The following is a 13,497-nucleotide window of genomic DNA, read 5'->3' as shown; positions in this document are numbered from 1 at the left end:
CTTTAATTTTTCGATCCAAGGTAAGCCAACTATGGAGAATTCTAAAAAAAGAAAAGTGACTGAAGAAAACAGAACGTTTAATGATACGTGGACAGATTCATTTGCTTTCACTGTTAATGAGAAACTAGCAAACAACAAAAAGTCAAATGTCGCAAGGCATTTCCAGAATAAACACGCAGCCTTTGCTCAAAAATATCCGGATGGAGATGAGAGAAAAAAAGCCGTTTCGGAACTGATGCGGAAGGTTGATCTGAGCAAAAATCATTTCCAGAAATGGATGAAGTCTGGAAAATCAACGACATACGCCAGTTATATTGCCGCTCAGGAAATAGTCAGGCACGGGAAGCAGTTTACAGATGGTGAATATATAAAAGAATCTTTCATTAAGATTTCAGAACATCTATTCACGGACTTTAAAAACAAGAGTGAAATTGTGCAGAAAATCAGGGATATGCCCCTCTCTGCAAAGACTGTCAAAGACAGAACCATAAAAATGGCAGAAGACATCACAAGACAGCAAATTAAAGACATCAATTCAGCTGTGGCCTATTCGATTGCCTGTGACGAGACTAAAGACAAAGGTGATATTGAACAAATAGCGTGTTTTTTATCGCTGGCTGTCCAGAGGGGAGGTGCTGAAATGTTTTGTCGTGTGTCTGGAAGAAGTGAAAACTTTCCTGGGCAGCAAAGGGCTCACCTTTCCTGAGCTGGAACAGCCAGAGTGGCTGGAAAAGCTACACTTCATGGTAGACATGACAGCGCACCTGAACACGCTGAACACAGCTCTTCAGGGGAAAGGACGTACAGCCCTGCACATGTTGGAGGATGTTTTGGCATTCGAGCGCAAGTTGACAGTGCTTGCCAGAGATTTACAGAAAGGCACTTTGTCTCACTTCCCCAATTCGAGAGAGTTCAAACAAGGTCACGACATGATAATTTCGGAGTATTTACATTCTGCAATCATCGCAATGCAAACATCGTTTGGGAAACGCTTCTGTGAGTTCAGAGAGGAAAAAAACACATTATCCTTCCCGGTCACTCCCTTAAGCATCGATCCTTCCCTACTGAATACGACTACATTGGCAGGTGTGAGTCAACCTGATCTTGAGATGGAACTGGCCGACATAGCCGACAAAGACATATGGGTGTCCAAGTTTAGACGCTTGACAGCAGACCTTGAAGATGTTGCCCGTCAGAAGGCCGTTCTTGCTCAGAATCACAAATGGAGTGATATTGAAAACCTTCCAAAACCGGACAAACTTGTGTTCGAAACATGGAATGCTATGCCCGACATTTATGTAAACATGAAAAAGTATGCGCTTGGAGTCCTGTCGATCTTTGGATCCACATATGTATGTGAGCAGGTGTTCTCCAACATGAACTTTATTAAAAACAAACATCGCGCACGCCTCACAGATGACAGCTTGCGATCCTGTGTAAAGATGAAGGTGACGTCATACAGCCCTGATGTGCAGACGCTGTGCGCTGAGGTCCAGGAGCAGAAATCCCATTAACCAAGTATGATAAATATTTTAATTGCCTATTATTTTATGTATATTCATATTTTTTCATTGTTCAGTGAAATAGTCCTTTTATTTTTCAGGCTGACAGCTGGCTGATGTTATTTTTGGTTTGCTGCTGGCGGAAAATTTAAGTTCGGCGTTTTTCATAAATACAAGAAGGACTCAAATAGACATTGAGTATTTTACTTAAAAGTAACTTTCAACCCAACGTCTTTTTTTCGGAGTTCAAAATGTTTTTGTTGCATGCAGAAATGTAATTTCGTTTTCTCTGCAGGAGTTCATCAATTTCATAAATGCAACACATTATAGTTTGTTTATACATAGCATAAAGGCAAAAAAAACGTTGTATGCAGTGTTATTTCATTTTAAATGTCAAACGGGTTTTGCGGCTCCCAGTGTTTTCTTTTCTGTGGGAAACGGGTCCAAGTGGCTCTTTCAGTGGTAAAGGTTGCTGACCCCTGTCCTAGTTCAAAGGCGGAGTGTGAGTTTTTTCTCCTGTTATTTGAAGGACCATATCAGTTGGAACACCACTGGTAGTACTCCATCAATGGGATGGGCTTAACAGCCCACTCAAGGTTATGGAGGAGACAGAGACAACACTGATCTGAGAGGAGCCTTTTCCCACTGAATCATCACAGGCATTCTATTTGCAATTATCTCATAAATAACATATCAGCAGGTTCAGGTTTTCAAAACCATTACCTACATAACGTGTCACACTGCAGGATCACTTTAGTCACAGTTTGATGTCTGGGTGCTCACTGTGCAGAGCTTTGAGCTCTAATTAATACTGCTGAGCAGGAATGTGCATTGCACCTTAATGATGCCACTGTCAGTGTATGTTTATTCATGGGTAAATGTCAGGCATGCTAACGTAAATCGCAACTTCAACACTCAGTTCAATTTTGCAATGGATGCAACATCATCCAGAGAGAATGGTAGCTTGATTTACTGCAAAAAAAATTGATTTTTGATTATGTAGCATTTAAAATAGCCCTGCCCAATCCGATTGTTAAGATTTTTCTCCCTCTGATTAAAATGCGACACAAAGGCAGAGGTGTAAGTATACTTACATAGAAAAGACAACATCAAATAATGGGGAATTTGGAGCCAGCAGTAGCTTTTATATTTCTAGTTTGTTTAACACCTCAGGCTGTCTCTGCCATTAAAAAGCAAAGTTCAATTTTTAACATGTCTTTGCAACAAAGTGAATCTACAAAATAGAAATTTTATTGGATGGCAAAATGACACAACCAGTAATGTGCTGCTTCAAAGATCATATGACCCAGTTCAATCCTGACCTCGGTTTTCTTTGTGGAGGCTGCATTTTCTCCATGTGACCATATGGGCTTTCTCTAGTTTCCTCCCATATCTCAAAGGCATGCTAGCTGGTAGGATAACTGGCCACAGTAAATTGTCCTCAGTGTCTAGGAAAGTCACAGAATCTGGGGAAAGTTGATTCAAATGTGAGGAGAATCAGATAGGAACAGTATAAATGGGTTTTTAATGATTGATGAGCACTCGCTGCTGATGGGCCTGTTTCCACACTACAACTTATGCTGGGTGTGATAAGGACTGGATGATATTAGATGATGGCGCGTTCGATTGAGGCTGTTTCTATGGGGCCAACCAAAGGTGTTAATGTCCTTTTTGAACGTATTTTTTTTTACAATCGCAAGACCCTCCTGGATATGAGGAACTTAAAGTACTGCAGGTCTACCCCTTGGTGGAGAAACTAAAGGAGCTAAACTTGGTGCGGATCGTGTTGCTGCCTGTACCACAGAGGCATTGGAGAAGTCGGTGCATGAGGGCAGTGTGCAGTTTAACAGCAAATGATCGTGTTAGTCTCCTTTATTGTGATTGCAGCACCCTATTGGACAGTGTTGACGTGGAATGCTGCAAGTCTGATTCGCTGATTTATTGGCAGACAGCACAGGAGCTGTGTGGCCTTGGTCGTAGTAAGGACTAGGCCTCAAGTTGCAGTATCGCCTGTTTACAGCTGCCCGGGAGAGAAGTGGAGTCGGTGTACTCCACTAGAGGCAGCACGGTGCAGCATCCAAGCTGGAATCAGTGCTGAGCCCAGCTTGGATTGTGTTCGACTGCAGGCTGCTGCAATATTCACGGGACTCAGGGTCTTGGACTATATACAATTTGTGAATGCATCTTATATGTGGCTTATGCTATGTATGACTATTGCTACTGTGTTTTTCACGTTGGCCCCAGAGTAATGTTACATTTGGCTTGTTCGTTGAAAGACCATTAAACTTGAACTTAATGTACAGCATTTATTTCACAAGACATTTGTGAATTTACTGGTCTGACCAGATGAAAAGCAATTGTCCAAAATAAAACTTTACAGACATATTATTCTTGTCAGAATAATAAGTCACTTACAGGTTTTGAATCAGTGCAGGACCTTTCTTTCTTTTTTAAAAAGAATTCCCTCTACTTGCTGTTAACAAGCTGCAGTAATTCTGATATAAATGAATGCTAAGGCCTCACCAGTCCTAAGTGAATATCGAGACCATGTTATATGCTCGTCCATACCTGAGATATTGCCATAGCACTGTTGCATTGATAATCTCCAAATTTTGAACTTTGACTTGGTGTAACTGCTAATGGTGGATTTTCAAGATGTGGCAAGGCAAGCTTAATTGCAACACGGAATATATTCTGCAAACGCTGATTAATGTTTATCATGCTGCTTCCTGCTTTACTTTCTTCTTCTTGAAGACTCTGAAATACATCACACATAAAAAAGAGCTAATTTTGGGATCAGAACAAAGGTTTATCTGTAATCTATATAGAGAAAGGATAAGTGTTTATCTGTGTTACTAAGTAGAATTCAGCAAATATCAGTTTTACAGTATTTTAACATTAAGTGGATTCTCAGCTAAGTGTTCAAAAACTTAAAGAGGGTTCCATAACAGAATGAAACTGTATGGCTGATGGCACAAAAATGAGGAGGTGCAATGAGCAAATATCAGTCACACAGCCACAACTGTACTAAGGAACCAAGGTCACTTCAAGAAACTGCGCAGAGTAATTTATTTAAAAAAAATAAAAAAACAAACAATAAAAGCTGTCAGAAAACCATCCATATTAAATAATGTGAATCAAACTTAAATATATAAAACAATCTGAGGATTTTAATGGTTTTTTTAGCCCCAAAGAGCTGCCATTCCTCTAAATGACAGGTCTGCAAAAATCTCACACATTTGATTCAGTGATAATCTTCTTTTAGAATGGACAGAATATTAATAGACCACAATGTATAAAGCATTACTCCAATATGTTATTACTTGGTAAGTAATCAAAGAGCATTGTACAAGTGACCTGAGTGGGAAAGTAAACAGGCTAGATTTTGAAGGCAAAGCAGTTCTACACACAAGTGGCACAATGCTCAGCACTGTAATAAATGCATGCAAAATTTATTAGCCATTCATTGTCAGTTTCCTGATTTAAGCTCAAATCTTGAAAATGGAGCACAGAATTGCAACACGGGTTATCACTGTGGTACAGCTAATCAAGCTACTGTCCCCTACCTCCTGCAAACCAGGTTTAATCCTGACTTCCTATGATGTATGTGTTGCTTACATACTCTTCCAGTCACCCCAGTGTTCCAGTTCCCTCCCACATTCTAATCTGTGTGGAATGGTTAGTTAAATAGCCACTGTAAATCATGTCTGGCCTGTAGGTGACTGATAGAATCAGAATCAGGTTTATTATCACCAGCATGTGACGTGGAATTTGTTAACTTAGCAGCAGCAGTTCAATGCAATGCATAATTTAGCAGAGAGAAAAAAATAATAATACATAAGTAAATAAATTACAGTATTTGTATATTGAATAGATTTTTTAAATGTGCAAAAACAGAAATACAGCATATTAAAAAAAAAGTGAGATAGTGTCCAAAGGTTCAATGTCCATTTAAAAATTGGATGGCAGAGGGGAAGAAGTTGTTCCTGAATCACTGAGTGTGTGCCTTCAGGCTTCTGTACTTCCTACCTGATGGTAACAGTGAGAAAAGGGCATGCCCTGGGTGCTGGAGGTCCTTAATAATGGAAGCTGCCTTTCTGAGACACTACTCCCTTAAGATGTCCTGGGTACTTTGTAGTCTAGTGCCCAAGATGGAGCTGACAAGATTTACAACCTTCTGCAGCTTCTTTCGGTCCTGTGCAGTAGCCCCTCCATACCAGACAGTGAAGCAGCCTGTCAGAATGCCCTCCACAGTACGACTACAGAAGTTTTTGAGTGCGTTTGTTGACATGCCAAATTTCTTCAAACTCCTAACGAAGTATAGCCGCTGTCTTGCCTTCTTTATAACTACAGAGATATGTTGGGACCAGGTTAGATCCTCAGAGATCTTGACACCCAGGAATTTGAAACTGCTCACTCTTGGACTTCCGGTTAAGATGGCAGAAGCTTAAGTCGCTAAAACTATTGCTCCGCTCCATTTCATATACCTGCATTTATTTCTTACTCTTCCTCCCACTATTGAAGTTGCTGGCTGCACACTGAGTGTATCTAAACCTACTAAATCGGCAAAAAAAGGAGCAACCTTGAGTGAAATTGTGTTGCTGTTAGAACAAACCTGAGAAGATATGTTTTCTCAATTTAGTTCATTGGAACTGAAACTGGATAAAATCGACTCCACACTGGAGAATCACGCTCAACGTTTATCACGTTGAAGGAGTCACGGAGAAACTAGACCATCATTGTAAAGACCTGGAAAGAGTTTGCTCTACCCTAAAGGAGCCTAATAGCAAATTAACTCTTAAAGTTATGGACCTTGAAAGCAGGAGTAGACGCCAAAATCTTCAAATTCTCGGCTTGCCTGAGACTGTTGAAGGGGGATCTCCTGTCGAGTTTTTCTCAAACTTTCTGTGTGAGATTTTTGGAAGCGAAATACTTTCCAGTCCTCCAGAGATTGATCGAGCGCACCGTATCTTTACATCTCACTCAGCGGATGGCCAGAGACCACGTCCAGTGTTAATTCGTCTCCATTGTTACCAAATCAAGGATTTACTAATTAAAGAAGCTCGCCAACATAAAACGCTTCAATATAAAGGTCATGCTATCCATTTAGTACAGGACTATGCACCTCAAGTTATGAATCAATGTGCTGAATAGAGGAGTAATGAAAGTTCTCTACGATCGTGGACTTCATTTGTCTCTCACCTATCCAGCCCGGCTCCGAATCAAGCTTAGGAACGGCGATTTTAAACATTTCGATTCGGTTGCAGAGGTGCAGACCTTCATTGATAGCCTATCTGCTACTTTGAGTTCCACAGATACAATATGATATGTTTTTTTTTTCTTTTCAGCCTTTTTCGTTTCTGTTTAGATAACGGTTATTTTTCTTCTAATATTCTAATCTTTATTTCTATCTTTTTTATTATCCATTTAACTCAATATATTTTGATACGTTGGTTTTCTATTTTTCAGTATGGACATTTTCATTTTCCTTAAATAGAGCTGACTGTGAAACTATGTAATTAGACACCTCTTAAAGGTCTTTGGAGACTTTATTTCAAAATGGAGTCAGTGTCACATTAAAAAATTGATATCGATTCATGAAGTGACGACGTCCTTGAATGGTTTTTTGTTTTTCTTTTCAGACTTCAGTCTCCAATTTCTACAAAACTTGATTTTTTTTAAAATTTAAAATGTAGCTGTTGTCGCATCTATTTAATTAGTAGCTTAATTATATTGCATTGTCCTACTGAAGTGTTTTTTTTTCCATTTTCTCAATTTTAGTTTCTATCTTACATAATTTTAGTTCTTTAAAGGTGATGATTTTTTTTCTCTCCGGTTAGATTATTTTAACCTTAAGCAGCAGTTGATGCTGTACCTTTAAACTCAGTTTCGGGTTTGGATCAAATTTCTCTCCAATGGATTTTTCTTTGGTGGGTTTTTTTCCTGTGTTTCAAGATGCTATTTGTGTTTTTTTTTTCTTATTTTTATGATTTGGTTGGATTACTTACTTTGACGTTAAAGTCCAGTGGGAAGGTTGGGGTAATGTTTTTTTTAGACCATTATTATACTTTAAGATTTACAAGTTTTGAATGTATTGTTTTTCTTGTTAAGGTAAATCTTTGTTTGTAACTCTTAAAGCTTTTTGGTGTTTATTTCCATTACTGTATCAACAGTTGGAGTGGCGATAATTAAGATGTTACCTAATTGGAAGTCCAGTAGGGGGTTAGTTTTTCTCAGGGAGAGCTTGCTGCTTTATATTTGCAGCTTTCTTGTTGTAGGTTTAGAGGGTGTGGGTGGGAACTCCAATGCTAATATTATATATGGAATCTTGACATATTTGTACTATACAGGATGTAATTTCACATGTTCAATTTCTTATGTTCAATGGTTAGTCCATTGAACTTTGTCAGCTGGAATGTTAAGGGTTTGAATCATCCTGTTAAAAGGGGAGAGTGTTCACATATCTTAAACAGCTTACAGCAGAAGTAATCTTTTTACAAGTCAGTCACTCGTCACTCAGATAATTCTCATCTCATCTGATGGGCAGGACAACACTTTCATTCAACTTTTCAAGCCAAGGCGAGGGGCGTTTCAATTCTTATAAACAAAAATGTTTCTTTTCAGCTTCATAATAAGATTTCTGATCCTAATGGTCGTTTTATTATTGTTTTGGGGAAACTTTATAATACACAGGTGGTCTTAGCCAACCTTTATGCTCCCAACTCGGATGATGTAGGGTTTTCCGACAGTTTTTTTCCTTCATTGCCAGAACTAAGTTCATACTCTCTTATATTGGGTGGTGACTTTAACTGTTGGCTGGATCCAGTTTTGGACAGATCTTCTTCTACCCCTAGACAATTAAGTAAATCTGCATTATTTATTCAATCTTTCCTTTCTAATTATGGAATATCTGATATTTGGCATTTCTTTCATCAACATGAAAGAGTTTTTCCTTTTTCTCACAAGTTCACCATACATTTACTAGAATCGACTATTTTTTAACTGATAATCAATTGATCCCATCCGTCCGCTCTTGTGACTATAAGAGTATATTGATTTCAGATCATGCCCCACTTACATTGTCCATAGTTCTCCCTGGCCTCCCTCAAGTAAATAAACACTGGCGTTTTAATCCGACCTTGTTGTCGGATAATGACTTTGTAAAATTTATGGAGGATCAGATAACTTTCTTTTTAAATACTAATGCACTACCTGAAACATCTAGTCAGGTGATTTGGGACACAATGAAAGCATATCTAAGAGGTCAAATAATTTCCTACAGAGCAAATTTGAAAAGAAAGACTCACAAAGAACATTTAGAACTGAACAATCATATTAAAGCTATAGATCAATTATACACCCAGGTCAAGGATCCGGAGTTATATAAGAAAAGAATGGAACTTCAAACTGAATTTAATCTTATTTCTACTTATCCGATTGAACGCCAACTTTTGGGCAGTCGGAGTAATTTCTATATTCACAGGGTATTCTATATCTGCTAAGTCCTTAGTTAACCAACTTAGGCACTCTAAAGCAAAACAACACATCACTAAAATTCGAATGAGTAATGAGAATATTAGTGTGGACCAGTCTGAAATTAATGATACATTCAGGAATTTGTACTCTCAACTTTACATCTCTGAATCCTTTAATGGTAATACTACTGTTATGCAATTTTTAGATAGTTTAAATATTCCTAAACTTTCTTCTGATCTTAAACATAAATTGAATGAGCCATTATCCTTAGAGGAAATATCCTCTGCTATTTCTGCTTTGCAGCTTAGTAAATCTCCTGGTCCTGATGTGTTCTCTACAGAATTTTATAAATCCTTTTCCTCATTACTCTTATCCCAACTTAGTTCAGTTTTTTCTGATTCTTTTAAATAAATTAAATTGCCTGCATCATTTGATGAGGCTTGTATCATTCCTTTAGCGAAAAAAGGCAAGGATCCATTGGAACGTGCTTCATACAGGCAGATTTTCCTATTAAATGTAGATGCTGAAATTTTAACTAAGTTTTGGCCCGTAGGCTGGAGACTATTTTACCCTTAATTATCTCTGAGGATCAATCTAGCTTTATTAAAAATCGCCTTCCCTTTTTCAATATTAGACATCTTTTTAATATTCTATATTTATCTTCATCAGGGACCCCTGAATGTGTTATCTCTCTTGATGCCGAAAAGGCATTTGATTGGGTGGAGTGGCACTATTTATTTGCAGTTTTAGAAAAATTTGATTTTGGATATAATTTTAAGTCGATTAAGTTACTATATTCCCATCCAATTGCATCAGTTTTGACTAATTCCCAGCAATCCTAACCGTTTGATCTTAAACGTGGCACCCGACAGGGATGCCCTTTAAGTCCTCTGTTATTTGATCTGGCTATCAAGCCAATGGCAATTGCGTTTCGCAGTTATACTGAACTGACTGGGATCTGGAGGGGCAGTTTTCAGCACAAAGTCTCACTATACGCCGATGATTTGTTACTTTTTATATCAAACCCGACAACCTCCTTACTTTTGTTTTCACTTCTCAATAAATTTAGTCAACTGTCCAGATACAAACTTAATCTAAAGAGTGAACTTTTTCCGATAAATAAGGAAGCACAAGAATTAGAATTTCACAATCTCCCTTTTAAAGTAGTAAACAATTGTTTTACTTATCTTGGTATTATCGTAACAAGGAACGATAATTGACTGTTCGATGAGAATTTCAATAATCTTTTAAATTTTACAAAACGGAGATTAGCACAGTGGTCACCTCTCTCCATGTCTTTAATTGGGTGAATTAATGTAATTAAAATGTATATTTTTCCTAAATTTTTATACTTATTTCAATCTTTACCTATATTTATTCCTAAAGTTTTTTTTGATTCTTTAGATTCTATTATCTCGTCATACCTATGGAAGGGTAAACAGCCCAGACTCAATAAAGGTCATCTCCAAAAGCCTAGAAGAGAAGGTGGCTTGGCGTTGCCTAATTTTCATTCATATTAGTGAGCAGCCAATATTCGTAATATTATCTTTTGGTCCTACTTTTATAACCAGTCTGTTTGTCCAACATGGGTGGCAATGGAATTAAATGCTTATAATAAATTATCTAATCCAGCTTTACTTGGATTTGTTCTTCCTTGCCAATTGCCAAAATCTATTAGTAATCCTGTAATCAGGCATACTCTGAGAATATGGGCTCAATTCAGAAAATACCATGGTCTTTATAGTTTTTCCCTCTCTAGTCCTATTCTATACAATCTTTTATTTCAACCGTCTATGCAGGATTCCACATTCCAAGACTGGTGTAGGAAAGGTATCAGGTGTTTTGAAGATCTTTTTATAGACAATCGGTTTGCATCTTTTGAACAGTTGTCTATATAAAGTTTAATATACCGAATACTCATTTTTTTAGATACCTTCAAATTAGACATTTTATTAGCCCTTTAATACCACATTTTCCTGAACAACCTGATAAAAATGTTGTAGACTTGTTTCTTCAAATGAACCCCTTGGGCAAAGGCGTAATTTCTACTATTCATGTTAAATTTATGATTCTCAGACGAGCCTCTAGTGATAAAATTAAAACTGTTTGGGAGCATGACTTAGGCTTTTCTTTGTCCGACAAGGCTTGGGATTCAATTCTTAAATCCGTCAATTCAATCTCTTTATGTGCTTGTCATTGTCTCCTGCAGTTTAAAGTCATCCACAGGGCTCATATGTCCAAAACCAAATTGGCGAAGTTCTATCCTGATATTAGTCCCTGGTGTGACAAATGCAAAGGAGGTGAGGCCTGCTTTTTCCATTTGTATTGGGCCTGTCCTACTCTGGAAAAAATTTGGAGAAGTGTTTTTTTAACTTTATCTTCTATATTAAATTGTCATTTGGAACCTGATCCTTTGATCGCTCTTTTTGGTATTCTTTGAGACCCTGACAAGCATTTGACCCCGGCTAAGCAATGAACATTGTCTTTTGCCTCTCTTCTAGCCAGACGAGCAGTACTCCTTAAATGGAGAGATGTAGTTCCCCCTACCCATGCTCAATGGCTTAGGGATATTATGTCTTGTTTAGATCTCGAAAAGATTCACTACTCACTTTCTAATTCGGACATAAAGTTCCATAGGGTGTGGAGATCTTTTCTCGAATATTTTCATAACTCTCACCTATATTGACAGGTGTTTGTTCTTTTTTCCCTTGATAATTGGACCCTACTTTTCCAGCTTTTGACTTTTGTTTTTTTCTGATCAGGGAGCAGGCTGCCCCCCCCCCCCATTTTTTTTTATTACAATATATAGTTCTGGGGTAATAAAAGTGTATCTCATATAATGGTTGGCTTGGAGTTGGATAGGTGATGGACTGGGTGCTTTTCTTTCTTTTTCTCTTTTTTTTTCCTTTTTTACTATGGGTGACTTGCTCATTTGTTAAGACATGTATTATTGTTATTTTTGTTTATATGGCAATGATCTATATATAGTATTGATTTTCTTTTCTTTGTTGGTTTGTGGAAAATTAGAAATAAAATATTAAAAAAGAATCTGCTCACTCTCTCCACTTCCCATTCCTCTATGAGGATTGGCATGTGTTCTTTCCCCTTACCATTCCAGAAGTTCACAATCAGCTCTTTCGTCTTACTGATGTTGAGTGCCAGGTTGTTGCTGCAGCACCACTCCACTAGTTGGCACATCTCACTCCTGCAAATTTATAGATTGCATTTGAACTATACCTAGCAGTCATGTGTATACAGAGAGTATAGCTGTGAGCTAAGTACACACCTCTGAGGTGCGCCAATGCTGATCACCAATCCACACAGATTGTGGTCTTCCAGTTAGGAAGTCGAGAATCCAATTGCAGAGGGAGGTACAGAGGCCCAGGTTCTGCAACTTCTCAATGAGGACTGTGGGAATGAAGGTATTAAATGCTGAGCTATAGTTGATGAACAGCATCCTGACGTAGGTGTTTGTGTTGTCCAAGTGTTCTAAAGCTGTGTGGAGAGCCTTTGAGATTGTGTCTGCTGTTGACCTACTGTGGGAATAGGCAAATTGCAATGGGTCCAGGTCCTTGCTGAGGCAGGAGTTCAGCCTAGTCATGACCAACCTCTCAAAGCATTTCATCACTGTTGGTGTGAGTGTTACCAGGCAATAATCATTAAGGCAGCCCACAACCTGAGGGGATTTGACAGAAATATTGGATCAAGAAAGTGGGGTCAGTTAGGATTAGTGTAAATGGCTCCATAAACTCAGTGGACCAGCAGACCTGTTACCATACTGTATGGACCAATTTCCTGTACTTACTCCTGAAAAAGCTGAAGCATTTCAACACATTGAAGAAACAATAGGAGGAAAAAGTATTAAGTGTTTACTTTTTTTTAGTTAATTCAATTTGTTAATTCTTCTTCCACCCCATTAACCTATTTTCTAAACAATTTGCAAAGTTTAATAGTAAAAGGCTACTTACACGCTTGAGAACATTCAGCCGGTATTTGAGCTTGGCATTCTCCTCTAACATTTCACTTAGTCCCAAAGGAGTTTCAAGCGCCACAGGGTTTTTCAAACTCTCAATTTCAGCAATAAGAGACTTAATTTCTTCCTCCTAGAGAAAAAAGTTAAAAAATTAATTTCTTCTGAAGAATTAGTTTTCAGTAAACAAAAAAATGCCCATGTATACCAACGCAAAAATAAGATTAATTGAAGAAGTTTTAATTTTCACATATTCCTTACATGACTTGTAATGAACCAGAAAACTCTCAATATTTTGCTGACTCAAAATACGGGCCAACAATCTCAGGACAGAGTAGTCCCACATTATAAAGGGGCTACATTCACAGAAAAATATCTACATCTGATTTTCATAACATTAACTGTTTTGTCCCATGAAATCCCATGTTATAAGTAGAGAAGATTCCTGCGGGAAGCATTTCTCTCAACAGTAATGCTCCAGGGGTACGTGAACTATAGGCAAGGGAATTCTGATTGTACAATAGACAGAGACTTATTGTTTTAATGATC

General features: G+C 37.9%; 1 protein-coding gene across 3 annotated transcripts in view; it reads right to left on the bottom strand.

Annotated features, from left to right (window-relative positions):
* Nucleotides 1-13,497, bottom strand: part of rars1 (arginyl-tRNA synthetase 1) — a 62,469-nt gene that overhangs the window by 35,977 nt on the left and 12,995 nt on the right. For 2 of the 3 annotated variants that reach the window (XM_059990535.1, XM_059990536.1), the window contains exons 2-3: nt 12,947-13,081; nt 4,071-4,259 (exon numbers count right to left, since the gene is read on the bottom strand). In XM_059990535.1, the coding sequence (XP_059846518.1) occupies nt 4,071-4,259; nt 12,947-13,081 (324 nt within the window). Of the gene's footprint in view, nt 1-4,070; nt 4,260-12,088; nt 12,161-12,946; nt 13,082-13,497 lie in introns of those variants that run through there. The other variant, XM_059990537.1, reaches the window with a different exon arrangement.

This window comes from Hypanus sabinus, chromosome 15 (genome assembly GCF_030144855.1).
Source record: "Hypanus sabinus isolate sHypSab1 chromosome 15, sHypSab1.hap1, whole genome shotgun sequence".
Taxonomy (NCBI): domain Eukaryota; kingdom Metazoa; phylum Chordata; class Chondrichthyes; order Myliobatiformes; family Dasyatidae; genus Hypanus; species Hypanus sabinus.
The sequence above is the reverse complement of the archived record's forward strand: the minus strand, read 5'-3'. Positions and strand labels throughout refer to the sequence as shown.